We start from the raw sequence: 27993 nt of genomic DNA on the forward strand, positions 1-27993 counted from the left end.
TTGCAGGAGGCGTCTGGGGGAGGGGTGCTGTAGGTCAAGGTTGTAAGTAGGGCCAGGAGAGGTCCTTGGCCCTACCTACAGCCCTGGGATGGCAGGGGAATCCTCCTAAGACCCTTGTCCGGCAAGAGGTACTTACCTGCTGGAAATTAAATGTCTATGGTCAGTAGTAGCTATTGCACCCTGGAAATGTGGCTAGTCCAAATTGAGAAGTGCTGTAAATAGGAAGTACGTGTTGGATTTCAAAGACTTAATATTGTACTAAAGAACTGAGATATCTTAATAATTTTATATTACGTATTACAATGATACTTCAGATCTACAGGGTAAATAAAAATATTAAAATTAATGCCACTGTTTCTTCTTGTTTCTTACTTGGCTACTGGAAAATTTGAAATTATGTACGCGGCTCACATTTTATATTTCTATTGGACAGCACTGGTCCATAACCTTCCTCGGGGCACCTGCCTCCCTTCCCCGTCGTGAGAAGCTGTAGCGGGCGGTGAAGGCTGATTGTTAGTGAGATGTACTCTGTGCCAGGCGGTTTTCTTTGGGGTTCCCTGGACGAGGGGACCGCGGCTGGGCTTCCCGTGACCCGTCCGGTCCGCTGTGCTCTGCCGCCCTCTAGCGGCTCCTCTTCCAAGCGGTCCTGCTCTTCAGCGACCTCCCATCTCCCTGATGGGACTGGACTGGACTTGATGTCCTGAAACACTTTATGGTCCCCAACCACTTATTCCACTCACCATCTCGTTTTGATTTTAGTTAATTTAAAGTCATTTTACAGAATTTAAGAGATGTCGTGGTCCCTAGTTACTGCCTTCTCACCAGGTCTCAATACAATTAAGATGGAGGCATCTTAAGTTTTCTTAACTTCTCCTACTGTGGCTTCTTGTTGGTAGAAAATTATCAGTAAAACCTGGGAAATGACACTGCCTAACCCTTTACATTCTTGGATATTAATAAGTAATTTTACTTAGGGGGCTAGATTTTTGGTCTTCGAAGACAGTTTCCTTTTGTCGGTGAAATGAGTTAATAGTATGGTAAAAAGGTTCACCTGTATAGTGGTTCGGACCCTTCTTGATGAGCAAACAAGGGTGGGATGGAAAGAAATTAAATCTCGATAGGTCACTGACCTGGTAAAAACACCCAGCTGGTTCCGGATCTTCCTGGAAAGTCACCCAGCTAAACCAAACCCGAGTTAACTCAGCCAGTCGGGGCAAGAAGAATGGACGAGGTCATGGATTCAATCCACAGGGTGCTCTGGGCTTTCCAGGGTGCGTGGAAACATTCCCGGGCTTATGAGGAATGGAAACATAAGTTCAAGGAGAAAATGAAACAATATAAAATGTGCAACTGTTCAAGAAAAACTTTTTTAAGTGGATAATGGTGGGTATCAAATCACTGTGGCATTTATATTCTCATGGAGCCATTTACAAGAGTGACGGACTGCTTTTTTCCACAGTGTCGCCATTGTGATAATGCTGGAAATGATAGTCTTTGCAAGTTCATTTAAACATGGTGAAAAGTGCCCACCTTGTTAAAGTTCTACATAACTTAGAACGTACCGAGGGAAACCACACCCTTCACATTCTTGTAAGGGAGAATGTGAGCACAAAGTTTTGAATACCAGACCTTAGGCTGTATACCCAGGGGTGGAATCGCTGGGTTTTGGGAGTGCGCAATCAGCATTCCTCAAGGGTAACAAACTTTCCAGAGCCACTAGGCTAATTTATATTCTCCCCAGCAGTGTAGTCCGAGTTCTATTGCTCTGACTCCTCCCCAAAGCTCAATGCCCGCGTGGAGCTCTGCACCATTCAAAAGGCCGACAGGCCAATAGTCTCTCTGCAGAAGCACAAGGCTAATAAGTAAGGCAGAGGTTCCCTGGAGCCAGAACCCCAGCCTTCCAAGCTTCTGATGGCTTCTCTCTACAAAACCCCAAAGCACTCATCTCTCAGTTAACAGCCCTCTGTGTTCAGTACCCCAGGCCTGGCTCCTGCCTCTGGGTAGTGTTGGCTGATGCCAGCCTTCGGCTCTTACCCTTTCTTTTTGTCTTCAAGCTACCCAACTACCTGTTCACACGGCCTTGCTCTGGGCAGGAAGCTGGGCAGTTGGTAGCACTGGCTCATTACCATCTTATTCCTGTCCTCTGGTCACCTCAGTGGAATCACAGTAAATTCAGTCGTTTACGTGTGGGTTGCACTATTCAAGTCCTGGGAAGCCAGTCCCTCTTGCCTCTTGTTTCTGTGGAGCATGCCCACCTCCCCAACTATGTCTACCCCACATTCTCAGCCTCTTGAATGGAGTCACCAAAGATGAGCACTTGACTAGCTGACCACTTGAAAGGGTAAGGAGTGCCGCCAAGTGAGAGGAGCAGCTCCACCCATCTCTGGGAAAGAGGGTGACCAAAGCACTGTAGTTGCAGGTCGCCGCCGCCAGAGGGCAAAGAATGCAGCGCCTTGGGAGAGCCAGTTTCGGAAAGGTGGAATTTCCGCGTTTTAAAATTAAACTGGACAAACTTACTGTCTGGGTACTGCGCTGTGTTCCCCGCCCTCCAGCTGGGCGCAGTGACACCCCCAGGAAGGATTCAGCAGGAGTTTCTTACCTGCACCTCCTCTCCCCTCCCCTGCCTAGCCCCCACTGGTCCTGGGCAGGGCCTTGTTCCAGCTGGTCTTGGGCCCCACCTCCCCAGATCAGACCCTGATCCCACACTCCAGGAGGAAGGCTGATGGTGTAGGAACTCCCTGCCCTTTTCCTCTCCCTTGGCCACAGCTTTCTGCTTCAACAGCCTCATCTCCGGCCCAATTATTCCCACATCTTCCTTTAAGGACGCTTTCTCTGCCCTGTACATTATAGTAGTGTGGTTTTGCTTGTGGTCCAATCGTGCCCGGTGTGTGTCCATCCGCAAAGAGCAGAGGTCAGAGCCCGTGTGTTCGCATTGGGTAGTACTGGGTGAGGCGACTCACCCTAGCCAAAGTCACCGAAGATGAATGTAACCTAAATGACAAGTTGTTGATTTGCACTAAAAGCGATGATACTCTGTCCCATTTTGTGAACATTTTCCATGTTAAGTGACTTGCCTGAGATCACCAAGCTTGTCAGTGGCACACTGGGGTGTGAGACAGGTTGAGCTGGCTCCATATTTCCCCACTGCCCCTGCCTCTGTCCCCTCCCTCGGCACCCTCCTGATGTGGCACCAGCCTCCTCCATGGTGCCCGTGCACTGTGGTGACCCCATTTGTGTGACTCTGCAGGTGCACATCTGTCCATTACGGGGTATCTCGTTGCTTAAGGAGAGATCTGGAAAGTGCGCCCCAAAATATTTACATGGCTTAACCAGAACAGTTGTTCTTGCTTGCTTCTATATCCTTTTCAATGTTTTTATTCATGTATTTCACTTTTTTAATCATTTGAATGTATTTTATATTTTGAATTTTTTATTTATTTATTTTTTTTAGATTGTGGGAAGGGAGTTCTTCTTAAGCTCCTAAAGATTTCGGCCCCTCCATTCTGCTGATGTGTCAGCTGACCTGGCAAACACCTGGTGTCTTGTGAGCTCAGATCAAGGATTGGAGCTCTGTGACACCTTTTCCAACACCCTGCCCTCCTCAGTGCTCTATTGTCCCTATCATCGCGTGACACTTATCACACTTATTATCTGTATCCCCACCCCTCACTCCCAGATCTGAGCTCCTGGGTCAAATTAATGTGCGTCCCCAGCACCTGGCACAGGCAGCAGGTCCAAGCAAGAAAACAAACGCTAACTGAGCACTTACTCTGCTCCAGATGCCTTACTGTGTGTTAAGCTCTCTGCCTACTTTAATTCATTTAATCTCACAGCCATCCCATGGGGTGGGTTAATTAATTATTTTCATCCGTTTTACAGAAGAGATAGTTTGTACAGAGAAAACTCCACCAAGGTCACAGAGCAAGGTCACACAACCAGACCAGGGATATGAACTCAGGCTGACTGGCTCACGTCTGTGACCTTCAACACTAAGCCACACTGAACAGATGCTTGGAAAAGTTTTGTCGAATGAGAAACAGCTAGAGTTTCTCCAAAGCATCATTTGATCTGAGAAGCATTTTGTCTGGCCCCAGAGGCAGGGAGTGAAAACTATATCCCAGTACACTGGGGATCCAGTGGCCACACAGGCTGTTTTCTCGGAAGGACCTAAATAAGGTTAAATGGTTGATCTCGCTAAGTTCACCTCTACTCGTCCACTGGACCACTTCGGCCTCAGTTTCTGGAGGAGGAAGGGTGTTTATGTGGACCAGGAGGCTGTCGTGATCTCACTTTCCAGGCTCCAGGGCTCTAGAAACAATTCTGAATTCCACAGGACAGGCCTCCTTTACCCCCGGGCCAGGGTGGGGCCCCAGGAACTCAAATGACCGGGAAACCCAGCTCCGAGTTTCCCAGGGTCCCAGGCAAACAGGGAACAGATTCGTCACACTCCTTATAAAGTGTCTTTTGTTCAATAAGCCTTTAAACAGTAACTAAGTGCCCTCTCTCTGCCAATCACTGTGCCAAATCTCATGAAAACAAAGAGAAGTAAGGCACCATTGACTTCTGTGGTTGAAAGATCACAGCCCTGCCCCGACTGCTGTGTCTCACCCCACACGTCAAAAGGTTGCTGATTCGATTCCCCATCGGGAACGTTGTGGGCCCGGTTGGGGGCTGTGGATGTTTCTATCCCTCTCCTTCTTTCTCCCTTCCCCTCTCTCTAAAAATAAATAAATAAAATCTTTTTTAAACAAAAAAGAAAGAAAGACCCAACAGCACTGCCCCACAGAAATACAAGCCGCATATGGAATTCTAAATTTTCTGGTAGCCACATGAAAAAAAAATGAAAATGAAAAGGTGAACTTAATAGCATATTGTATTTAGCTCAATATATCTAAATGTTATTGTTTTAACATGCAATCAATATAAAAATTATTGAGGTACTCTTTTCTTTTATTTTGGAATCTGGTTTGTATTTTACACACAGAGCAGTTCTCCACGGGGACCAGCCACCTTCCAGGCGCCCAACAGCCCTGTGAGGCCGTGGCCGCCTTGTCAAACAGGGATGCACAGTCTGGCGAAGAGAGTCAACTTTTCTCCAGCCTGCGCTTTCAGAAGGTAGGGTTATGAGATTTGGTGTTAGAGGCTGGGCCGTTCACACTGTTTCACAAGTGGCCGCATGATCAGAAATGAGGCCCTTGCGTTTTTTCCCTTTTCATTCATTTTCGATTTCACAAGTAATATGTGAATATATTTTTATTATTTAAAAAAGTTGAGCAATAAAGTAGCTTGCCCCTTAACCTCCCCAATACTGCTCCATTCCCAGAAGTTAGTTATCTATCAGTTGGGTATTTATCCTTCTGTGCATTTACAGGCATGTATGTCTTATTTTATTGTACATCAATATTACACAGCCCAGCCCTGGCTGGTGTGGCTCAGTGAATTGAGTGCCAGCCTGCGAACCAAAGGGTTGCAGGTTTGATTCCCAGTCAGGGAACATGCCTGGGTTGCAGGCCAGGTCCCTGGTGGGGGCATATGAGAGGCAACCACGCATTGATGTTTCCCTCCCTCTCTTTTTCCCTCCCTTGTCCTCTGTCTAAAAATAAATAAAATCTTTTAAAAAATATTATACAGCCCATGTTGTTCTGCAGCTAGGCTTTGTCACGTAGCGATATTTCTTGGTGCTCTTTGCGTGTCCACATCATTCTTTTTAATCACTACGTAATATTCCACAACCACTGCTCTGCTGAGGGGCTCTGGGGTTGTTCTTTATTTTTTCACTACCCCTAATAGTGCTGTAATGAGCACTCTTGCATCCACTTTCTTGCATATTTGCGTAGGTGTTTTTCTGGAGTAGATAAAAAGGGATGTATTTGCTGGGCCAAAGGGGATCTATATTTTATTTTATTTTTTCTATTTTTTTAAAAAAGATTTATTTATTTATTTATTTTTAGAGAGAGGGGAAGGGAGGGAGACAGAGAGGGATAGAAAAATCAATGTGTGGTTGCCTCTCACACACCCTCTACTGGGGACCTGGCCTGCAACGCATGTGCCCTGACTGGGAATCGAACTGGGGATCCTTTGGTTCACAGGTTGGTGCTCTATCCACTGAGCCACACCAGCTAGGGCAGAAGTGTATTTTCCTAATGTTAAATACAGTAATTGTTTGGACGGGTTGGGGACCAACCTGAGTCAGAAAACACCTTCATATTAATTGTTCCTTTCATATACTTCGAATTTGAATTTAATGCCTTTCTCCTCCTGGACATCAGGAAGAACACCTGGGTTTTCTGGGAGAAGTTTGTGTCTCTCCAAATCAATTTCTGGAAAAAATGTGTCACTTTCAAATTCCTGCATGATCCTTGTCACAAATAGTCTAAGATGGCCTGGCTTGTTCATGGCTTCCTTATAAACAGAACTGCCTCCCATTATCCAAACCACGTCCACTTTATTTGTTAATTCTGGTTCCTCAATAAGGCATCATCCAGACTTCTGGCAAGAAAATGAGCTCCTTTTGAAGGTTCCTTGAGTTCTCTACTGAAGACTACATTAATCCTCTCCTTTAAAGGTCAATTCTTCTCGACCCGGAATGGAGAACCGGGTCTTCCTACCCATAATCACCAAATTCTGTTTACCTTCTGCTGAAGTGGTTGTGGTCATTCTTCGGAAATACTTGAGTTCATTCCTGATCCGGGGCCAAAGTAGGTCTCTGTGCTTCCCAATGCCCGTGTTCTGGGGCACAATGACGATGCAGTTTAGGGGACGGACCGTGACGGTGGCACTAAAACCCTCGGAGCTTGCAGGCTACAAGGTTTTATGGATCTGTATTTTAAATTGTGGTGTTACCATCAAGCTGTTCCCCCAAAAAGAAGCCCAGTTCACACCCCACCTACAGGGTGAGGATGCTCCTTTTCTCACAGCCTTCCATACTCTGGATGTTGTTTGTATTGTAAGTAGGGGTATCAGAAGTGTGAGTCCTATAGCAATAAATACAAAAGCAGCAAAAGAAATTCTTTTAGAATTTATTCTACAACTAGGAGCAACTAAGAGAGTCATGACCCTGGAGGAACGGACATATTTAACATGAGTGATAGGGAAGAAAAGAGCCAGTAATGGAGAGTATCATTGGAAAGGGAGGGCGTGATTGCTAGAGCAAGTTCTCAAGGGAACAGAACTAAACTAGAACTAGAATACACAGGGAACACTGACCTTGGGCGAGAAGAGGGTCTCTTTCGAGAGCAGGGAGGGGAAAAGAGAAGGATGGGCAGGGAAACAAACAGTCACAGGATAGGTCAGAGGCAGTTCTCACCTGTACAGTCTATTCGGGGGGCAATAAGTTAGGAGGGAGGTTGACTGCTGAAAATGAAGGGGAGGTTCTGACTTGACAAAGATGATAATGGGCACTGTGGGAGAATCGGGAGAATAACTGAATGAGGAAGTATTCTGACCACAGCATGCAAAGCCAGGTGCTCTTCTGCAGTACCTACCCCCCCCCCCAGTGGGGGTATAGCAGAGTCAGGTAGGCAGATTCAGCAGGGTAGGGATTTTAGCAGCCTGGCACCAATGAATTAACAGGCCATGGAGCTCAGTGAAGAGGGGAGCAAAGAACAGAGGGAAATAACGCAATAAGAAAAAAACTGTCCCTGGCTTCCTCATCTCAGTGACATCTCAGTGAGGGTTGTCACTAAGCATCCACCACTGGAGTCAGAAACCTGGGCATCATTCTCAGCTCCCTTCAAGCTCAATCCATCCAGATATGTCAAGTCCACGGCCTATCTGTCTCTTTGGTTCACGCACTTCTTTTCGTCTTCCTTGGTCCCTCTGCTCAGCTCTCCACAGAGCTCTGTTAATTCCATGATTATAGCACAGATCTTTGCATGCGAACTGTTAATTTAGTGCTGCGGAAAAGCACAAATGTCTTGTAGGGCCAGACAAGGAATGAGTGAAGCTGCCAGGGACTGCGGCACCTGGGAAAGTCCTTTGTCATCTGACAAGGAAGAGAATGCAGTCATGAGGAAATGTGAGCCTGGTATTTTGCCAGATCTTTCTATATATTTCTCTTTCCTTTTACTTAATTTTTTGGAGATCTTTGTATATTTTTACAGAATAAGCTAAAATAGTTTTATAGAGATATCTCCTAATTTTAAATGCAGGCAAATTATCCAAATTTAACATAAAACAGTTGAAGTGTTCAGGGGTGCAGTGTACTGATGTCTGCAACTTACTTTGAAATGTACCAAAAGACGCATTGGCTGGGGATAGAGGGATGGATAGATGTGTGACAAAGCAGACATAGCACAAATGTTCACTGCAGCACCTGGGTGAAGCATAGATGGGTGTGCACTGCACAATTCTTTCAACTTTTCTGTACGCTCGAACATTTTCACAGTAAAATGTATGGGGAAATTTTTTTTTCATTGAAAAAGAATCGTGAGCCCCTGAGCCAGTACTTTGTTGCTCACGAGTTGTAACAGACTTTATGAAAGCGAGGTAGGGGTGAATTAGTTTATAATATAAAGGACATGGAACAGTCCCTAGAATGCTTAACAAATTGTAGATATCAGTTGGAACGGAGGAAATGAAAACATAAAGAGCTGGGCAACTAAATGGATTTCGCTGAGGATTTTCAGTCAGTTCTCATTACAGTGTAGAGTGTAGGGACCAGGGTTCCGTGCTCGTTAAACTAAGTTGCTCTGAGTGTATACTTGGGATTTTCATCTCTGCGCCTCACGGTGTTCGTTTTTAGACTGCAGTACTGAGAACTGGATTCTAAGCTGCCCTGCAATTCCCAATATCTGATGGATCTGTTCCCTTCCTTGTTTCCTCCAGGAGGTGTCGCCATTGCTCTTCTCCTTCCCGGAACGCCTTCCTCAACATGAAAACTACATTTCCCAAGGGCGCCACAGGCGTGGAAGTCGCGCAGTGCTTCGTGATCGCTCGGCGCCCTTTATACCTACTTCCGCCCGGGAGCCACTTCCTTTCCTTTTGGCAGCGCAGAGCGTAAAGATGGCTGTGCAAATTTCCAAGAAGAGGAAGGTGAGATGTTGGGGCTCGGATCCTGGGGATTGCAGTGCCTTGCGGCTCTGGAGCTTCTCGAGGTGCCGTCGCGCGTCCCGCAGCTCCGTGCCCTGCCCCTGGAAGTGGCCTGGGCCGCGAGGCATGCCCTCGGGCCGCGGATGGCGGTGGATTGAGTAGGGGCCCCGAGGCCGGCGAGCCCAATGTGGAGGGCAAAGGAAGACGATTTCTGCCGGTTCCAGGCGGAGTGCAGAGATGACCACCCGGCGCCTCTCCTGCCCCGGAGAAAGCGTGGCGCTTGTGAGCATTTCTTGGTCAACAAATGAAGCCAGCAAACGTGTTGGTTTTTGAGAGCGTGAGCCGAGCCAGATCGGAACACCGTGGCTTCGGGAGGGGCGGTAGCAGCGTATTCTTGCCTTCTTACAAGTCGTGCCCGGGTGCAGCCTTCCGATCCTCAAGGCCTTAACGGGACAGGCTGCTGACAGTTTATTGCTCCATCCAGAGCCCAAGGAAGAGCCGTGGGCTAGCGGAGGGAGGGAGCCTGGGAGGAACGCTTCCTCGAGTTTAACTTTCCACTTTTGCACGGGAAAGGACTCTCAGGTCTGTTTGCTTTGGCCATTTTTGTATGCATACATCCGTGTTAAAGAAAAACTTACACGCTTTTGTGATTTGCCAGCTGTCTCAGACAAGTACATCAAGTAAGGCCGAGGTGATACGGCTGGGACTCTTCCCGCCGAGTCCACGGTGAGGCTGCTTACATTGGTGACTTGAACAGTTTTTGTGTAGCGTGTGTTCATCTAAATGGCAGCCTTAAAGACCCTTCAGTGAAGAGATGATGACGAGTCTGACTGGAGGTGTGATTGTCCAGGTGGCCCCTACTCGGTGCTGCGTCCTGCGGCACCGTTTTCAGGGCCCTGGGGAAAACGACCACCAGACGATGACCTAGAGGCATTTGTCTGAGAAGGGTCTGCCACGTTCCTGTTGGAACAAGGGTGACGTGATCGCTGACGGGTCCTTCGCTGGAGGTGTTGAGTTTGGATGAGGGATGCATTGGCTGAAAGACGAGGCAGGGGAAAGTGAGCCTGCACCCGTGTCCTCACTTTGAATTTTATTTTTTGGTTAGTTTGTTGCAGATGGCATCTTCAAAGCCGAACTGAACGAGTTTCTCACTCGAGAACTGGCTGAGGATGGCTACTCTGGAGTTGAAGTCCGAGTCACGCCAACCAGGACAGAAATTATTATTTTGGCCACCAGGTAAGAACTCATTTTCCTTGCCGTCACCTGTAGCTGTGACATACTTAAGGTGGGTTAGTCTGGAAGCATAAGGGGACAACCAGTGAGTTTGGCCTTGGGGAATGCAGTCGGTTTTTTAAAACTGCATTTTTCAATCTAGCTAGTTCTTGTCTGATGAATGAGGTTTTACTGCTACACATGTGCAAGACTTGAAGTGACGTGGAGTTTTGTGAGAGCTATGGACTGTCACTTTTCACTCTCCCCAGGACACAGAACGTTCTCGGCGAGAAGGGCCGCCGGATCCGGGAGTTGACTGCGGTGGTTCAGAAGAGGTTCGGCTTCCCTGAGGGCAGCGTAGAGGTGAGTGGTGCTGGCCAGCGCCAGGCATTGCTGTGGACTGGAAATAGCGCTTCAGGGTGGTGCTTCTAGAACCCTCGTCGCGCCGAAGGCTTAGTTATACATTCACGGTCAGTGGGTGTTACAAGTGGACTGGTATTTTGTTGGAGTTCTCGTGTCTGCTCGGTTCTGATTGTTAAGGGACTTCACCATCACCTTGGATGTGGTGCTACTACGCAGGCTGAGTTGGCTGCCCCGCCACTCTCCCTGTGTGGCTGTAGGAGGAGCTGGGGATGGGAGGGCAGTGAGGAGCGAGGCAGCCCACGCTGCTGGGTGTGGGCTGGCTGTGAGGAGCAGAAGTGCTTTAGTACTTCGGGGGTGCCACAGTGATACATAGGGCAGTGCGTGGGTACCTGGTGAATGTGCTGGGTTTTATTCGAAAACCATGGTGGAGGTAACAAGTTTAAGGATGTACCTTGTTTCTTTCTTACAGCTGTATGCTGAAAAGGTGGCCACGAGAGGGCTGTGTGCCATTGCCCAGGCAGAGTCTCTGCGCTACAAACTCCTCGGAGGCCTTGCTGTGCGCAGGTGAGTGTCCCTTTTCTGTGGGTCAGACTGTGGTGTGCCTCCCGTGTCTGTTGAGCTCCCGCTGCGTGGCAGGCTCTGCCAGTCTCTGAGGGGTTTGACACTAAGATACTTTGCATCCACGTCCTTGTCGAACTGGCAGTCTAGCAGGAAAGAGCAGTAAAGAAGCAAGTTTTTAAGAACTGGTCAGTGTTATAACGGAGAACTGTTCCAAGTGCTTTGGGGGTGAGACTGAAAAAGAACTCGGGGAAGCGAGGCCAGGGCTAAGTCACTCAGCTGCATCGTGGGGTGACTCACCCGGGGAATATTAAGGAGAAGAAACTGTGCAGTTGGAAGGGAGTTTAAAATCTGGGCGTTTGTCTTTGTAAGCTGTGTTTAGGTAGTAGTGTGAGGAGTGATGGGCTGTGGAGGACTTCGGGAGGTTGGGCTGGCCCTGAAGCAGAGCCCGGAGGTTTTTCAGAGGAGGAAGGGCTGTGCTGTCGGCAGGCCGACGCTGGAGTGGGTAGGAGAGGACATGTAGAAGACCGCCCCTGGTTTCAGTGCCAGCTCCACCACTTACAAAAAGTGATTCTCAAAAGTTTGGTCCCTGGGCCGGCATCACTGCCATCATCTGAGGACTTGCTAGGAAAAATTCTCAGTCTCCTCCCTAGACCCACTGGCTTAGAAAGGGGGAGCGTGGCCCAGCTGGTGTGTCTTCAGCCCTCTAGGGGACTTTTGCACACACTGAAGGTTGGCTTGGAAGTTCTGAGACCTGAGCTACTTGCTGGACTTCTCTGACTCTTGGGCGTCTGTCTCTAAATGGCGGTCATTACACCGCTCCGTGTTTGTAGGGTCAGATGGGACCACGTGAAAGGTCTGCAGCCAGCTGGCAGGTCTTACTCTGCCTTCCTGTTGAGAGTGGCGGCTAGCTCCAGTCAGTATCTCCCAGGTGTAAACTAATGAATGAGTTGGGGCATCACACTTTAAGGCTTACTGTCAATTTTATAGAACTAGAAATGTTTTTCCAGCATTCTAATAGTCAAGGCAGCTAGGAACCTAAATTGGTGGCTAGGGTACCTAACGAACATGATTTCTGGAGGTTGTGAAATGTTTCAGTAAAGGGGTCGCATAGTGACGGGGGTACTTCTGGGTTCTTACTCATTGCTTGCCCCGCTCAGAGTCCTGAGTTGGCAGAGCTGGACCGGACTGGGAAAGGCTAGCTCCGGAGTGATGGGCGGTGGTCAACTTGATAAGCATTAGTTTGAGTGTGGGGCTCAACTTCGGTTGCACATTAGAATTGCCTGGGGAGTGTTTATTTGTTTTGTTAACGTTCTTTTAGAAAATGCTTATTCCAAGCATCACCACACCTAGCTCCCCACATTTCCAATTTACTTGGCTAGGTATAGGGCCCAGGCTTGGGGCCAGAGCAGCGGTGTCTGACCTTTTGGTATCTCTGGGCCACACGTTAAATACACAAACACTAACGAAAACGGATGAGTAGGGGGGAAAAGGCTTTAAGGTAAATTTACGATTTTGTGTTGGGCCACAATCATAGCCATCCTGGGCCGCAGGTTGGACACCCCTGCATTGAAAACAGTGCAGACTAAAGAGAGGGAGAGAAATATCAGTTGGTTGCGCTCCCATTTGTGCCCCAAACGGGGACCGAGCCCCGCAACCCAGGCATGTGCCCTGACTAAGAATCGAACTGGCAACCCTTTGGCTTGTGGGATGATGCCCAACCAACTGAGCTGCACTGGCGAGGACTGTTTTATTTTTTTTAAGATGGGATTGGGTTGGGTGATCCTGTGTTTGGTGATAACACAAATGAACATCTATCTTTCCTTCTCCCAAAGGGCCTGCTATGGCGTGCTGCGGTTCATCATGGAGAGTGGGGCCAAAGGCTGCGAGGTCGTGGTGTCTGGGAAGCTCCGAGGACAGAGGGCTAAGTCCATGAAGTTTGTCGATGGCCTGATGATCCACAGCGGCGACCCTGTTAACTACTATGTTGACACTGCCGTGCGCCACGTGCTGCTTCGGCAGGGTGAGCAGATGCCCGACGGGAGCTCGTAGGGCAAAGGGCCTTGGTGCATAGATGCGGTTCTGCACGCACACCTCAGTGTGTGGGGCGTTCATCTTGGGGTGGCGGAGCATGTTAGTGCTCGTGGGTTTATTGATTAGCTGCACTGCACTGTAAGAAGGGAATTGTTGGTATCAGTCAGATCTGAGAGTCGGTTTATCCTTGTCTCAGCCACCTGGCTGCCCTTCGGTGATGACACGATGACGAGTCAGAAAGGGCACATCCTGCTCTTGGTCCTTGTCAGTGCCATGTTCTGTGGCACTGCGTGCGTCCTTTTGCAAAAGTGTCCTGTTCATTGATTGATTAGAGGCATTTGTCTGAGAAGGGGCCAGATCCTGGGGTACTTGAGTCACTTGCTGTTCTCTTCCGGTGCCCTGTCCTGTTGTGTAGTGGGGGCCAGTGAAACCACAGGTGGATCCTAACCATGCTTCTAACTGCACTCCAGGTGTGCTGGGCATCAAAGTGAAGATCATGCTTCCTTGGGACCCAAGCGGGAAGATAGGCCCCAAGAAGCCCCTGCCTGACCACGTGAGCATTGTGGAACCCAAAGATGAGATACTGCCCACCACCCCCATCTCGGAACAGAAGGGTGGGAAGCCAGAGCCACCTGCCATGCCCCAGCCAGTGCCCACAGCGTAACAGGTACGTCTCTGGCAGCCTCTTAGGTGGAATAGGGCCCTGTTTCTGTCTCCCTGTTATTACTTGCATTGCACACGGGTAAGCTTTTGCAAATAATAATTGGATTATACTTAATTTACATGGGAAAATGCCGGTTGGAGCCAGGGCCTTTTAACTCAGGATTCTGTTGGGGGGTGGGGTGTTTGGCCTTGGTCTCTTAAATTTCTATGTTTTACTACAGTATTTGAAATAGAAATTTTCCTTTATTGTCTTCTTATTTACTCAAATTTCACTGCACTCTTGCTAGTAATTAGCTATCATCCTTCGGCAACCCCTTTAAAACAGAACACTTGTTTTTTTTCCCTAAGTGTTCTTTGTGGTTATTTTCACGCAAACCCTACGGGGCAGTGTGTGTGCTCACTTGGTAAATGAAAGAACCTGATACTCAGATAAAATTTCTGTTCTTACAGTTGTGCTTTGTTTGGTTTTAGGGTCTCGCTGGCAGCTGGATCTGGAGCCTGGATGTTGCTCTATAAAGACCTTTAATAAAAGCTTTTTAAAAGATGCATGGCCTGATGACACATCCGGTATTTAGAATGAGGGTCGTGTCACCCATCAGAGCTTACCGAATGACTTCCAGGGCTGGCTAGCTCACGGTGTTTCTGTGCTTTCCCGAAATCCTCTTGGCTTCAACTGTACTTTGAGACGAGGGCCAGAACAGGAGGACCCAAGCAGAGCTGGCCACAGAGTTACCCTGTCAGGGTTCAGTGGTGATGATGAGGCCCAATAGCACCTTGATTAACTCCTCCATAGTTCAGTGCTGTGGGTTTAGAAGAGGGACGTGTTTATTTAAGACAATTTTCTTCATGTTTAAGGAAATTTACATTGCACATAGAAAATAAATACACTGGCCATTATAATGGGTTGGCCAAAAATACACTTTTTCTGTAAAATAAAAGATGTATTTTTCATTTTCATTAATAACTGTATTGATTTGGATATTTTGAGTATGTCGGCCATCTCCCACTATATTGGCTTCTGGAGGATAGAGGCCGGGGGTGCTGCTTTACATCTTCCAATGTGTAAGACAGCCCACAGCAAAGAATTATTTGGCCAAAATGTCAATAGTACCGAGAAACTTGGCAAACCATTTTTGACACATTCAATCAGTCACAACTTTTTTTAAGTTTCAGTTGCGTTTTTACCTTTCTTGAAATAATGAAGTATAATATGCCAAAAATGTTGGGCATCTTCTTCCATCTTCATTGGTAAAATGGCTGCACAAAACACCGATTTTGAAAAGTTTTTTCAATGTCCACTGGTATGACAGCTGTCCCCATACAATCTAACAATTGTTCTGAATGTAGTTAAAGACCACTGAGCCCTACCAGAGCCGTCTTACAGAAAACACGGGCTTTGGCCGGCCCAGGACTTCGGGTTGCACGTGCTCTGCAGGTTGTGCCTCACAGACTCTCTTACTAATCTTCCACGTCTGTGAGGTGTAGAGGGTGTTTGTGCCAGTGGTAAAGAGCCTAAAGCACAGGAGTAAAGGACATTTTTTAATTGTCTACTGTTTCATCTCCTATTTTGAAGTGTTTTTGAGAGGGAGAAACATTGGTTGCTTCTTGCACACCCCCAACTGGTGACCTGGCCCACACCCCAGACACGTGCCCTGACCGGGAATTGAACCAGTTACCGTTTGATTCACCTGCTGGCACTCAATCCACCGAGCATCCCCCCGCTTTTTGAAAGAACCTTTGATGTCATACTGACATTGTCTAGACTAACATCTTCCTGACTTTGTCAGCATTGATGGAGTTGAGGCCACATCTCAGTAGGAGAGGTAGTTCCCTTTATAAGACTGACTGATCCCTCGTGGCTAAAGCTGTTAGCGTCATGCAGTTTTACAGGAACTTACCGTTTGAACTGCTAGCTGCTTTATTCCTGTATTTCTGGATTTGGGTAGTCGGTTGTGAGGGAATCACAGAAATTGGTTCAACTAACTTGGGCATCCAAAGGTCTGGGTGCTGGCGACGGGTTACGGCAGTCCTGGTCGTGCGGGATCTTAGCTTCTGGTCCTGACTCAGCCAGTCGGGTGTTTGTGTATTACATTAGGTGATCTCTCAAATTTCTTATTTCCCTAATGAGTTTTGTGCAAACATCAGTCCCCTAAAATTGGAAATTAGTCTGTGGGGTTCAACAGTGCTGTTAAGTTCTCAGCAGGTAGTGCTGTAACGAAAGTGCCCCGAAGTAGCAGCTTGGGAAGAAAACTACTGAAGTACTCGTGTTCCTTGACCTACGATGGGGTTCCATCCAGATAGACCAGTAAGTCAAAAATTCTAGAAGTGGGGAATGCCCTTAGTGTATCTAACCTAATGAAATCAGCCCGGCTCGCCTTAAATGTGCTCAGAACGCTTACATTTTACAGTTGGGCAATTACCGTGAGTTTTCACCTCGAGTAATTTCCTTCCTCTTCACCAGAAGCAGTAGGCACAGGCGGGCGTTTTGTAGACATGATGGATGCGAAAACAAAACTATCCAAAACATGCTGGCAACACCGTGCACTGCGGAGGGTCGGTTCACCCTCGTGACTGCGGGGCCGCGGGAGCTGTGGCTCGGCGGTCTTGCCTGGCGTCAGGCATGGTACCGCGTGTAACTAGCCTTGGAGAGGTTGAAATCCAAGGTCATTTCCACTGAATGGGTGTCGCCTCTGAACCAGCATAAAGTCAAAAGATCACAAGTTGAACATTGTCAGCTGGGGACTGTTTGTGCTGATATGCAGAGAAACATGCAAACCATCAGTATTTAAATGTACAGCTTGAATGGGAAACACCTCTGTATAGCCATCACTGAGATCAGGAAAGGGAGGGAGGTGTTTTTTTAAATCTTCACTTTAGAAAACCATACCAGGTAAATGGAGAGCTTCGTTGAGCACTTAATAGCCACGGGATATCACCACCATCCCTCAGTTTATCCCAGTGAGTGGTGTTTAGTCTGTTGTTTTCCTTACATCTCTTCCTTCAAGGTTCAAGGTTCCAGGTAGGAGCATCTGACTGACTGACAACCTGGTATCTGACCCAGTGGTCAGAGGTGAGGAGAAAGATAGCTACCTCCTTTGGCTTTCATCATGGAGGCGAGGCCTGGATTCGTGCATTGCCTCCTCCCCTGAATAGGCAAGGTGTTATGCTGGGCAGCCAAAACTTGCGAACCAGCCCCTGGGACCACTGGTGGAAATGCGGCTGTTGGCAGTATGGGAGCCAGTGCCGGAGCCTTTCATGGACTTCCTACCAGAGGGCCCTGAAGAGTTAGCTTGTGGTCATTAGGATGTGTGGCAGCTGATGACGGGCCTCAGAGGTGCTGGGGGCTGACTGAGCCGTCAGGCAAGGAGGGAATGAATGCCTGCTGCAGTCTGAGAACTTGGAATAGGCCCAGAGGGCCAGCAAGGGCTGGGGACCATGCAACAGCCTGGAGAACTGGGGAGAAGACAAACTAGTGAGGTCAGAGGAAAACTGGGGAAGGGTTTTGGGGGGTGGGGTGGGTGTCCCACCTCCACACAGAAACCGGGCTCGCAAACACCGCTGCAAAGGCTGCTGGAGCCCCCAGCAGAGTGACGGTCTGCAGATAGATCTCGCAGCTATGGTTTCACCCACACTCCCAAAGGGGGTGAACTTCAGCCACGCACCCCAGCTTGCCAGTGTCCGCTCCTGGCTGGGAAGTTAGGTAAAGGCTGCGAGGAAGCCAGCCAGGATGTGGAGGTTGGAAGGATGCCCTTCTTGGCAGAGTGTTTTACAAAGGGCACTCAAGGAGCTGGGTTTTGCAGTTAGAAACCTGGGTTCAAATTCTGACACCAGCACTGATTCTCTGGGACTGGACCGTTCTGGTCCTTGGTTGTCTCATGGAGCCGTTGCGGGAGTTAAAGGAGAGCCCAATGCTGATACATGTGTCTTCGTCAGTACTTACAACCTAACGTCATCCCTGCTTGGAGACCTTAACAGTTAAGAGCCCAGGCCTTCAGGCCGGACTCTGGATTCAAAACCAAGTCCACAGCTCGGCAGTACGAGCGCACGTCTGCCTCCCTTTGCTCGTCTGAGTGTACGAGTCCTTTGCACACTCAGGGCCTGACTTCATACCAAGTGCTCGGTGCGTGCTAGCTGCTGCTACTATTACTACTAAGTTATGCATATTCCCTTGGAAATTAATAACTAACTTCACAGTAATGGATTCTCCCCATCCTAATTCTAAGATCCCTGACCACAGGGACTATGCTTTCTGTCTCTACTGGAAGTGAGCACAGCTGGGCAGGTGTGAACTTGGCCTTTCACTGGGCCATGTTTTGTCTAGTGGTTGTTGCTGAGCTCCTGTGTTGCTGTGTATAAATGACTCAACATTTAGGTATTATTGGGAGTCAACATTTTCTGCCTCAAAGATAGTTTTTAACTCTTCCTCAGGGACATCAGATGCTTGATGTTATTTATAAAACAAACTATCTCTGTATTTATTATTAAAGTTACATTTGTAGCTTCATAACAGCATGACCACGGTGAGAAGGTAGTTCTGTGCCCGGAACCTGCTGTGACAGTGCCATTTCATCTTCCCAACACCCCTGTGATGGGTGGATTCCATTACTAACCTCATCTTACAGCGATTTTAAAACCCATGCAACACATCTTAGGGGAATGTGTGATTTCTGTGAGGCTTTGAAAAATATTTAGAATATCTCAAGACCCCCACTTTGGATTTGAGAGTGAGTGACATAAAGCCCCAGGTTGGGAACACCTCACCTGATCGCACACCCTCACATTCACAAATGAGATGGAGCCCCAGCAGCGCTGCAGCTGAGACGGGACCACGGAGCCCGGCCGCTCAGCCCTGTGTGGACCATGGCAGCCAGCCAGGGGCAGGCGGGCCTTTGCCCACCGAGTGGGGAGCACTGCTGGGGTGGGCTCATCCTGCCTCATGGTGGCCATCGCCTGCCCCACGACCAGCACAAGTATTAGCACAGCCCTGAATAAACTGAGAAACAATGAGTTACACTTTTCAAATGGGTGAATTTTATGGTACGTGGATTACATCTCAGTAAAGCCATATGTGTATATGCATACATATATATGAATTAAATGAGCAATTTCAAATTTCCCTTGTTTCGAAGGTATATATACCCCAAATGAGCAATGTCCTTTGAAGGCAATGATGTGCTCATCAGCTGCTGTGTGTGAGGCTGGAACTTAGTTGTGTGACGGACCCCGATTTCACATGCATCTCTAATAGGCTCTAGCCTGTCATGCTTTTGGGGGGTTTCTGGTTTGGTTTGGTTTGGCATTTGCATTGTCAATACGCAATATTTTTGACGGCTCATAATTTAGTGGAAGAAAGGACAGTCGTGTTTGTTGCTCCGTAATTTTAAAACATTTTTAGATTTATAAGGATCAATGAGGATGAATGACCAAGTCCATGAATTTGAAGAAAAAATTCATCTTTAGAGACTGGAGTGCAGTGTGCTTCTGCCTTCTTTTTCTAATTCATGTGACGAGCCTGAAATGTCCTCTGTCAGTGTTCTTCTCTTCTGTCGTTATGGGTGCAAAGTGAAAAATCCCGAACTCTTCACTGCTGTCTCGAGACTTTTTTTATACCTTCTTGTAAGATGATTGTCAATACTTTGGGCAAAGCAGTGTGGAAACTGAGAGCTGATGTAATAGTGATTCATCTCACTGCATCTTCAGCAACATCGTTCTCCCATTTTCTTATCCTCTTAGTCTTGTTTGACATAATTGGAAATTATTGATGAGTAATATGAAGTAATTTTATGATGAAATAGCAAAGTTTTTCAAGATATAGAATAATAAATTCATCAAGATCGCAATGTATTTTACATTTATGAAAGAATCCAATGACTCCATATAGTGAGTGATTGTAAGAGAGAATAAATTTTTTTCCATTTTTTAAAAGATTTTATTTATTTTTAGAGGGGAAGGGAAGGAGAAAGAGAGGGAGAGGGGAAGGGAAGGAGAAAGAGAGGGAGAGAAACATAGATGTGTGAGATGTACATCCATCTGTTGCCTCTTGCTATTTTTTTAAACAAGTAAATTTCCTCATTGTTCCTTGGAAGCCCACACACACAAAAAGTCACAAAATACTGTCCTTACAGATAATTAGAACTGCCCAGAAAAGAAACTCAGAAACCGAATCTGGCTCCAGCGACTTCTGATGGGGTACCAAGAGTTAAGGCTTTGTTCTGGCAGACTGCACAGCTGAGGGGCCGTGCCCCCCTGCGTTGGGGCTGTGGTCTGGCTGCCGAGGGGTGCTGGGGGTGGGGAAGCCATGGATGAGGAGCCAGGGAGACCCTCCTCAAAGGGACTGTTAATAGACTGAGAGACCAACATATCAGGTGTAACCAGTAGTCACAGGAAACTAGGACATGGGTGGCGCCGCGGACATGAACCCTGTCTCCCCTCGTCCAAGGAGGTCCCCAGGGGATTTTCCATGGTGGAAATGCTGTACGTCCTCCTTCTAAATGGCTCCTGTGCTTCTTTCAGCACCCACTTTCTCGGACGAACAGAGCCTGGGTGAGGCTGCGTAGAGACAGCAGGCTTTGGCGACAGCTGGACCCAGGGTGGAGTCTTGGCTCTTTCACTACTTACTAGCTCAGCGACCTTAGTGAGCAAGTCACTTCACAACTCCGAGTCTCGTTTCCGAGTGTGTTAGGGTGTTGGGGGTAGGCGACAGTACCAACTCACAGGCGTTAGGAGGTGGAAGACCAGGAAGCTAATGTAAGGTATTCAGTGGGAGGCCTTGTTCCAGGCACTGAGGGACACAGATGAAGCTGACACCTTTCCTACCCTTCGAAGGCATCCTTTGGGTGTGTCCAGAGACTGGAGGACATAAAGGCTGGCCACATGTCAGGAGACAGAAAAGGGGCAGATATGGAAGCGACACAGGAGACAGTGGTAAACTCGGGGTAGAGGGTGTCAGGTCTGCCCAGGCAGACAGCAGGAAGGGGCATCAGCACTTGCGTGGAAGAGCCCTGGGGGCACGAACAGTTGTAATGGGGCAGGTGGTACAGTCTGCTTGGCACACAGGAAGTGCCCAGCCCAGGCGAGGGAGAGCTTGCCCTGGTTTGCCCCTCTCTTTTCCACTTGGGCTTTTGAGGGGATAGGTAAATAATACAGTGCTTTCTCTGCTTTGTCCTGGATGTTACACCTGGGATGGGGGCAGGCAGGCTCTGAGGAGCTGGGCCTCCACCTATGCCCCTCCCTCCTCTGTCATTATCAGCTGTGTCCAGATGGTCACAGGCTGCCTTATCTGGGATAATCGGAGGGCTGGAGCTCAGCTGGGATCCGGGCCTTTGTGCCTGGCTGTGAAGGGACAGCCCCAGTGGAAAGATCTTCCAGACAGGGCCCTGGAGCTTTGGAAGATGGGAGGGATGTGGGGTTAGCCCTGTGCTGGAGGGCAGATGATACCTCTTCAGAAGGCAGTCTGAATGCAAATGAGGGGAGCCCCAGATGGGGCCTGGCTGCTGTGTCCTCTGGGCCTCAGAAACCAAGCACAGAACCTGCACCGCTGGGCCTCTGCCCCACAGAATCTCTGGGGCCTCTCTCACTCCCTCTCTCCTCCAAGGCCACCCTCCCCATCCAGCAGTCTTACGTGCTGCCTCTAGAGCCCCAGGCACACCCAGGTGCTTGTGATCCCATCAGGGCTTGTGCCCCCTGCTGCTGCAGGGCTTGCGGGTCCAGAGCGGGGCTGGCTGGGTTCTCAGAGGCCTGTGGCTCTGGTGCCCACCACCCAGCTGCAAGCCTCAGACCCCAGGGCCATTCGGTTTTCTTTTTTGTTTCAGCTTCTTTCATGAGCTGGGGGGCCCCACCTTGGCCCTGGCTTCTAGCATTGAGCCTGGATCAGAATCCTGTTTTTAAGGTCTCACCACAGAGCCTGAGCCCAGAGCTCAAACTTCTGCCTTCCCTGGGGTTTCACAATTCTGATGTTTCTGGTCCTTGTACGTGTTTGCTTACTTACAAGCCTATGCCTCTGTCTGTTTAGTTGCCTGGACTTGACTTCCGTCTGGCCCCGCTAGTGTCTGACCCTGAGAGGGCTGTTTAGGAAGAGAGCCGCCCTGACCGGGAGCGCCTCACGGACCCTGAAGCTCCAGTGCTGGACTCTCAGTGTGTGGCCTCGGGCGATGCCCCTCGTCTTTCCAAGGCAGTTCCTTCTTTGTAAAAGAACAGATATTAATAATCAGCTTGCTAAAAGCTCAAAGTGTTGACAGCCTCAAACTGAAGGACAGTGATTACCTCCGGGAGGACTGTGAGAAGTGAGTGGGTTTGGGAATAGACATGGGAACCTGCAAAGGCATTGGTCACATTCCGTTTCTTAAGCTGTGTGGTCAGGACACAGATGTTTTCTTATTCTCAAACTGTACAAATATATAAATATACTTCATGCATGAAATATTTCATAATTTTAAAAATGACGTCCACACTGCTATTGTGAAGGTACATGAGGTAACATAGGCAGGTGCTTCGTAAAGAGTCAAAGCGAGGAGCAGACACTTCTCCAGGCAGAGCAGGCTCGAGCTGGAGCACAGAGCCGACCTTTCAGTGAGGTTTTATTTCTACAAGAAAGGGGGCAACCAGGTAAGGGGCCATCCACACGGAGGTGCCGTGAGGAGAGAAGAGCAGAGCAGAGAGGCTGAGTTCATCCTCCTCTCTCTGCTCCCGGCTCAGGCGGTCCGAGTCCGAGTCACCCGCCAGGCTCTGGACAATGGTGATGCAGCTGTGGGAGCTGGTGCGGCACAGCAGGGACGGCTGGGCCTCCACCTGCCCACTGCTGGGGTCAAAGGTGAAGAGCCTGTTGGTGCTTTCCCCGCGACCATCCTGCCCACCAAGGATGTGGATCTTCCCATCACACACGGTCACTCCACAGTCCTCCTGGGTGGACGGACAGAAAGACAGTCAGCTATGGCGTCCAGTCAGGGGCTCACTCTGTCCCTAGCTGGCTAGGCCAGACAACAAAACTTTGACCCGATCTGGATGGTAGAGAGACAGGAAATTGGATGGAAGGCAGGAAGCTCTGGCTTGACCCTTACTGAATGCATAGCCTCCGCCAAGTCACTTAGCCTCTCTCGGCCTCAGTTTCTTTAACTGCAGAGGAAAAGAACAATAGTATCTTCATAAGGTTCCCTTACAGTTAATGGGGTTATGCAAGTAAAACATTTTACACAGTGCCTGGCGTACAGTAAGCACCCCAATAACAATAGTAGTAATTACCACCACCACCATCTCAGGATCTCAGACTCAGAAAAGCCAGAAATCTCAGGCTCTTAGGATCGCTGAGGCCCCTAACTGGAAGGGACCACCGGTGCAACCACACCCCTATGTAGTCTCTACGCAGAGTTTCCGGAGAGGTGACAAAGGGTGGGAAAGGCCAGGGGCTGGAGCATCCAGGGCTGGGCCTCCCTTCTCTGATATCAGTGGGGTGGGGGAGCTTAGCAAGTTCCTTCCCCATGCCCCCTCCCCATAGGCTACCCGCTGATGACCTTCAGGACAGGGGAGAGTGCAAGGTGATTTAGACCAAGTCCCCCATCCAAGGCTCTGCCTTAACAATGGTGTAACTGGTGGTCTTGGACAGGGGCCTCAATCTCCCTGTCCTCGGTCAGCGTCCTCGTTTGTGAAATGCAAGGCTGACTATCACTGCGAGGGCGAAGCTAGAGACCTCGGTAAACCGCCTAGCGTGGAGTCAGACACAAGACTATCTCCAAGACCCAGATCCTTAGAAGTGGGCCTTCCCTCTGCTGAGCAGAGCCATTGCAGGACTGCACCTGGGAGGACGGGGCTGGGGAGGACAGCTGCCTCCCCCAAGACGTCTGTGCCAGGGCTGTAGGTGAAGACAGTGCCCATGAGGCCCCCCACCATGTAGATGGTGTCCTCAAGGGAGACGGCCTCAAGACACTGCTGTGAGAGGGGCATTGGCGACCGCAGGCTCCAGTGGTCCTCCTGGGGGTCAAAGCACTGCACCTGAGGCCAGGGGTGTGGTGGTGCTGAAGCCCATCCCCCACCTGTCCCTCTGCCCATTCACACCCACTTCTCTTCCTCAGCGCCACTCCTTCCGCACAGAATTTGTCTCTGTCTGCCAGGCCTGAGACAGTGCTCTGGAGGGTAGAGAAAACGCACGGTCCCTGCCCTCACAACTAGTTCCACCTTCTGTCTCCTACCCCTGCACTCTCTGTGTTGAGAGCACCCTCAACACAGGTCCAAAGAGAGGTCTCCATTCCAGATGGAGGTGTTGTCTCATCGGAGCTGCAGAGGGGCCTTAGAGCAGGCCCACATGGAGATGAGTTCCTGCCTGCACACAGTCAGTCCGCCCTCGTCCCTCTTCCCGGTGCTCTGAGGTCCTGACGAGACTCCAGCTGGACTGTCCTGCACTCACATTACTGCAGCTGTCCCCATGCCTCCCAGTCCTGCAGGTGTTCAATAAGACACCTCTCATAGTTCCTGAGGGCCCATACCTGTGCCTGCCTGCTCACCTTTCCTCTGCTTCAGCTGTGTCTCTGGAGACCCCCAGAGTGGCCTGAAAGCAGTGGGTGCTGCGTGGGTGCCAACAGGGCAGCTGGGCCAGGCCCAGGAAGGCGTGCCGGGGAGATGGGGTCGGGGGGAGGGAGGGCGAGTGACCCTGGTTTGGAAAGATTCAGATCTCAGGACCACAGGCCTGAGGCCGTCAGGGGAGGGAGAGAGCTGCCATTGTAAAGATTAATTCTTATTCACAAAACGCCCAAATGTTCAACAGGAAATTGGGTCGGTAGACTGTAGTTCATCCACCCAGTGGGTCATTACGCCGCTGCTGGCAGGACGGCCGTGAGAGTGGCTAAGCAAGCGCGAAGCGTTTCCTCTTGACAGAGAAGGAAGGACACACAGCAGAATGCAGCCTTGTCCGGGCAGCTCGGGTGGTTAGTGTGGCTCCAACACGCCGAGGTTGCAGGTTTGATCCCCAGACAAAAATCGATGTTTCTCTCTCTCCCCCTCCTCTCTCTCAAATCAATAAGTAAAAATTAAAAAACACTTCTTAAAGCAGAATGCAAAATTTTACTAACAGTAAGAACGCAAAACTAAAACAGAAAAGCAAAAGTCAATTCAGAAGAAGCCTAGAGGCAAGGTAGCAACATACTAATAGGAGTTCCTTAGGTGGAGAAATTATGGGTGATTTTTCTGTTTCTCTGTGATTTCTAAATTTTCAGTGAGTGCATTTTTTTTTCTAATAGCCAAAAACCATTTTAACTAATCCCACTTTTGCCCTCACTTAATTTTTAATCTACGAAACCACATGGCACCAGCCCAAACAGTCGGGCCTGGCTGTGCTGCTGAAGCACTGCGCGACCCCGGGGTTACATCCGAACTCTTCCTTGCCTCAAAAATGGGGCTTCCTCCGCAGGGCTCTCGATGGGATTGAGAAAATGGACGAGGACAGGAAAGCGCCAGCTCAACGCCAACCCACGGCAGGCCTCCAGTGCCTGCCCCCACCCACCTTGTCTGCGGCCATCCTGCCCACCACCCCCGATCACGCAGAGCCGCCGCTGCCTCCGAGCTCACGGCCTCCGGGAGCGGAGCTGCGGCCGCCCAGATGTGGGAGAAGGGGTCGTCGCGCTCCACGCTGTGCAGGTGCTGCAGACCGTGGAAGCTGCCCACGGCGAACAGCTGTGTGTGAGGACAAGCCTCCCGCCCCCACGTCAGGCCCGGCTTTGGCTGTTTGCCGGAAGCTAACCCACCCCAGCACAAGGGCTGGCCCTACCCGGGCGAATCCCAGCGCGGCCGCTACCCAGTTACTGACCCCCTCGGTGGACTTCCTCTCGTTAGCGTGGGTAGTGAGCTGGGTCTCCAGGATGGGCACGAGTGTGGACCGATCTCTAAAATACTTGGCACCAGGCTAATGCTTAATAACAGCTAGTGATTAAGGGTTTGCCTTAAATGAGTCTAAGCAGCACTTATATTGCATTTCTGAGTGGGGGGTGTAGCTTACAAAGATAACTGGCAGCATTTTGTGGGGGGTTTGGGTCTTAAGTGACAGAGATAAACCTCGGCTGTGTGGCCCTGGAGCCCACATCCTTGACCCCCAGACTGTACTATCACAGTAATTACTATTAGCACTAGCATTATGACGTGACCTTGGGCAAGTCCTTTTCTTTTCTGAAGCCTCAGATCCCTTCTTACAAAGAGAGAAGGAGCTAGAGGGCCCATCCACAGACATGAACTTGGGCCCCAAGGCAGCAGCTGCTGCATGTCCCTACCTGCCCCTGCAAGGCCGCCATCTCGTGCCTCCACCTGCCCTTGCGCAGTGAGGCCACCCTGAGCCAGGTGTGCAGGTGGGAGCTGAACATCCACACATCATGGCTGTTGATGTGGCCTCCTGGGGAGAGAGAAGCAGCTGTTGCCCCCAAATCCAAAGGAAGGGTTAAGAAGCAAGAAGGACTTCCTCCTGGGCCTGCAACCCAGAGAATGAGCTTTGACAAGTGGTAGGAAGGTCTCAGTTAGGACAGTGGGCATAGACTATTGAGGGAAGAGGCCTGAGAGTTCAGAGGGAAGGAACTCATCTTCACCTGGTGCGTTGTGGTGGAGGGCCAGGCTCGGCGCTCAGGGAAGCGAGGGGGGAGGGGCGTTTTAGAACTCCACTGAACACTGCAGGTAAGAGCTCAACAGGTGCCCAAGGCAAGCATCAAGAATGCAGCGGGCAGAGAAAGCAGGGCCACCTGCACTGGGATAGGGAGGGTAGAGGGTGACCCAGTAATTCTACCTCACTTCTGCCTTCACCTTCACCACATCGTGTCTGTTCTCATCCCTCCACGAGGTGTTGGGGTTACTGCACCCAGTTTATAGATAGCAAAACTCAGATGGCGCACAAGACAGACCAGGAATGACCTGCTGAAGATCGCATGGCCTTTCACTGCCGGCACACTGATGAGAACCAGAGCTGCCAGCCCCTCTGCCCGACACTCATGCCAGTGACGGAAACATCCCACTCCATGGGGCCAGGCCCTGGGGATGCAGGCTGTGGCCTCTCCCTCCCCCTGCCTGGCTGCACTGGGGTTTCTGACCAGGGACTCACCTCTCAAGAGCAGCCACCCCAGGGACAATCCTGACTACACCTCTCAGCCTGAGTCACATCTCTGCTCTGTTGCCCCTGCCTCAGTGTATTTCCAGCAGCACCTAGCAGAGGCCCCATGCATGGCGCAAAGGCCGTCCTGGCCTTGGATAAGCTGTCCAGTGACACTGTGTGGCCTGGATGGTCTCTGAGGCCTTTCTGTCTCATTCTTCTGCTTCTCACCCTTCCCAGGAACCCTAGAGCAGTCTACCTAGGCCTGGACTCAAAGCCTCCTTCATCTGACTCCAGACTCCTTTCCTGCCTCTCCTGCAATGACTTCCCCTCCTCTCCCAGACAAACTCAACCTGCACTTCAGAGCCCTGAGTACCTGGGGTTCCTTTCTGCACATTCCGCCTTCATGCCTCTGCCTGTGCTGTTGCCTCCAAGGTGGGCCAGATCCCGAGTGGGATTCCAGTTCATCTGGGGACTCTCGAGAATTCCCATCAATAGAATGCCTATTTCACAGGGTTGTTGTGACTTTGTGACTCTTAAATGGATTGTGAAAAGTGCTAGGTGCATAGTACAAACTCAACAAATGTTCTTTACGTTGCTTTTACTTACGAGGAAAGGTATACGCTTAATTGCTTTTTTGTATATACTGTGATTTCATTTGATCCTTACAACCCTGAAAAGTTTTTTGCAGCCCCACCCTCTTCTTTTTTAAGTTTGTCCTGCGGGAAGAAGGACACAGAGGGAGCCTGCCTTTCAGAGGCTGCTGAGAGGGTCACAGGAGGGGTGTTCATGAAGGCACTCTGCTGGCCGAAGGGCTGGGCTGTGCCAGTCATGTTTGGGCCGTTATGAACATAGAGCCTCTGCTTGCACACCTCCAGACACAGAGAGCTCACTCCTGTATGTGTTAACTTAATTCAGGGGATCACAGCTCTGGCCTCTGCCCCTTACCTCTCCCTTCATTCCCCTGATCCCAGGTACTTGCTCTGCCCTGGAGATCGGATTTGCCCACTTCAGCCTGCTTTGACTGCTTACGCCCAGGTCATAGGTCATGCTAGGGGTTGGATCCCCTGCCTCAGGATCGC

General features: G+C 49.7%; 2 protein-coding genes, 2 non-coding genes and 1 pseudogene across 4 annotated transcripts; 3 read left to right on the plus strand and 2 right to left on the minus strand.

The window, feature by feature from the left end:
* Positions 1-6207: 6207 nt before the first annotated feature.
* On the minus strand, positions 6208-6651 carry LOC112315904 (dihydrofolate reductase pseudogene; annotated as a pseudogene).
* Positions 6652-8919: 2268 nt separating this feature from the next.
* RPS3 (ribosomal protein S3) lies at positions 8920-14404 on the plus strand. Its single transcript, XM_053925442.1, has 7 exons — positions 8920-9033; positions 10136-10266; positions 10512-10605; positions 11075-11169; positions 12999-13186; positions 13668-13864; positions 14332-14404. Exons 1-6 carry the CDS (start codon positions 9004-9006, stop codon positions 13859-13861), a joined length of 732 nt encoding a protein of 243 aa, XP_053781417.1. The 5' UTR covers positions 8920-9003; the 3' UTR covers positions 13862-13864; positions 14332-14404.
* On the plus strand, positions 9832-9977 carry LOC112316127 (small nucleolar RNA SNORD15). The gene has a single exon (XR_002975969.1). It is a non-coding gene; the product is annotated as a small nucleolar RNA SNORD15 (small nucleolar RNA).
* On the plus strand, positions 13407-13548 carry LOC112316125 (small nucleolar RNA SNORD15). The gene has a single exon (XR_002975967.1). It is a non-coding gene; the product is annotated as a small nucleolar RNA SNORD15 (small nucleolar RNA).
* An 8006-nt stretch (positions 14405-22410) lies between the features above and the next one.
* On the minus strand, positions 22411-27961 carry KLHL35 (kelch like family member 35). The gene is made up of 6 exons (XM_053924431.1): positions 27921-27961; positions 27784-27806; positions 26109-26224; positions 25309-25518; positions 23644-23844; positions 22411-22758 (listed from the first exon to the last, which is right to left on the minus strand). The coding sequence occupies exons 1-6, from the start codon at positions 27959-27961 to the stop codon at positions 22426-22428; spliced, it is 924 nt and encodes a 307-aa protein (XP_053780406.1). The 3' UTR covers positions 22411-22425.
* Positions 27962-27993: the final 32 nt, after the last annotated feature.

The sequence above is a fragment of the Desmodus rotundus genome, chromosome 5, assembly GCF_022682495.2.
Source record: "Desmodus rotundus isolate HL8 chromosome 5, HLdesRot8A.1, whole genome shotgun sequence".
NCBI lineage: Eukaryota > Metazoa > Chordata > Mammalia > Chiroptera > Phyllostomidae > Desmodus > Desmodus rotundus.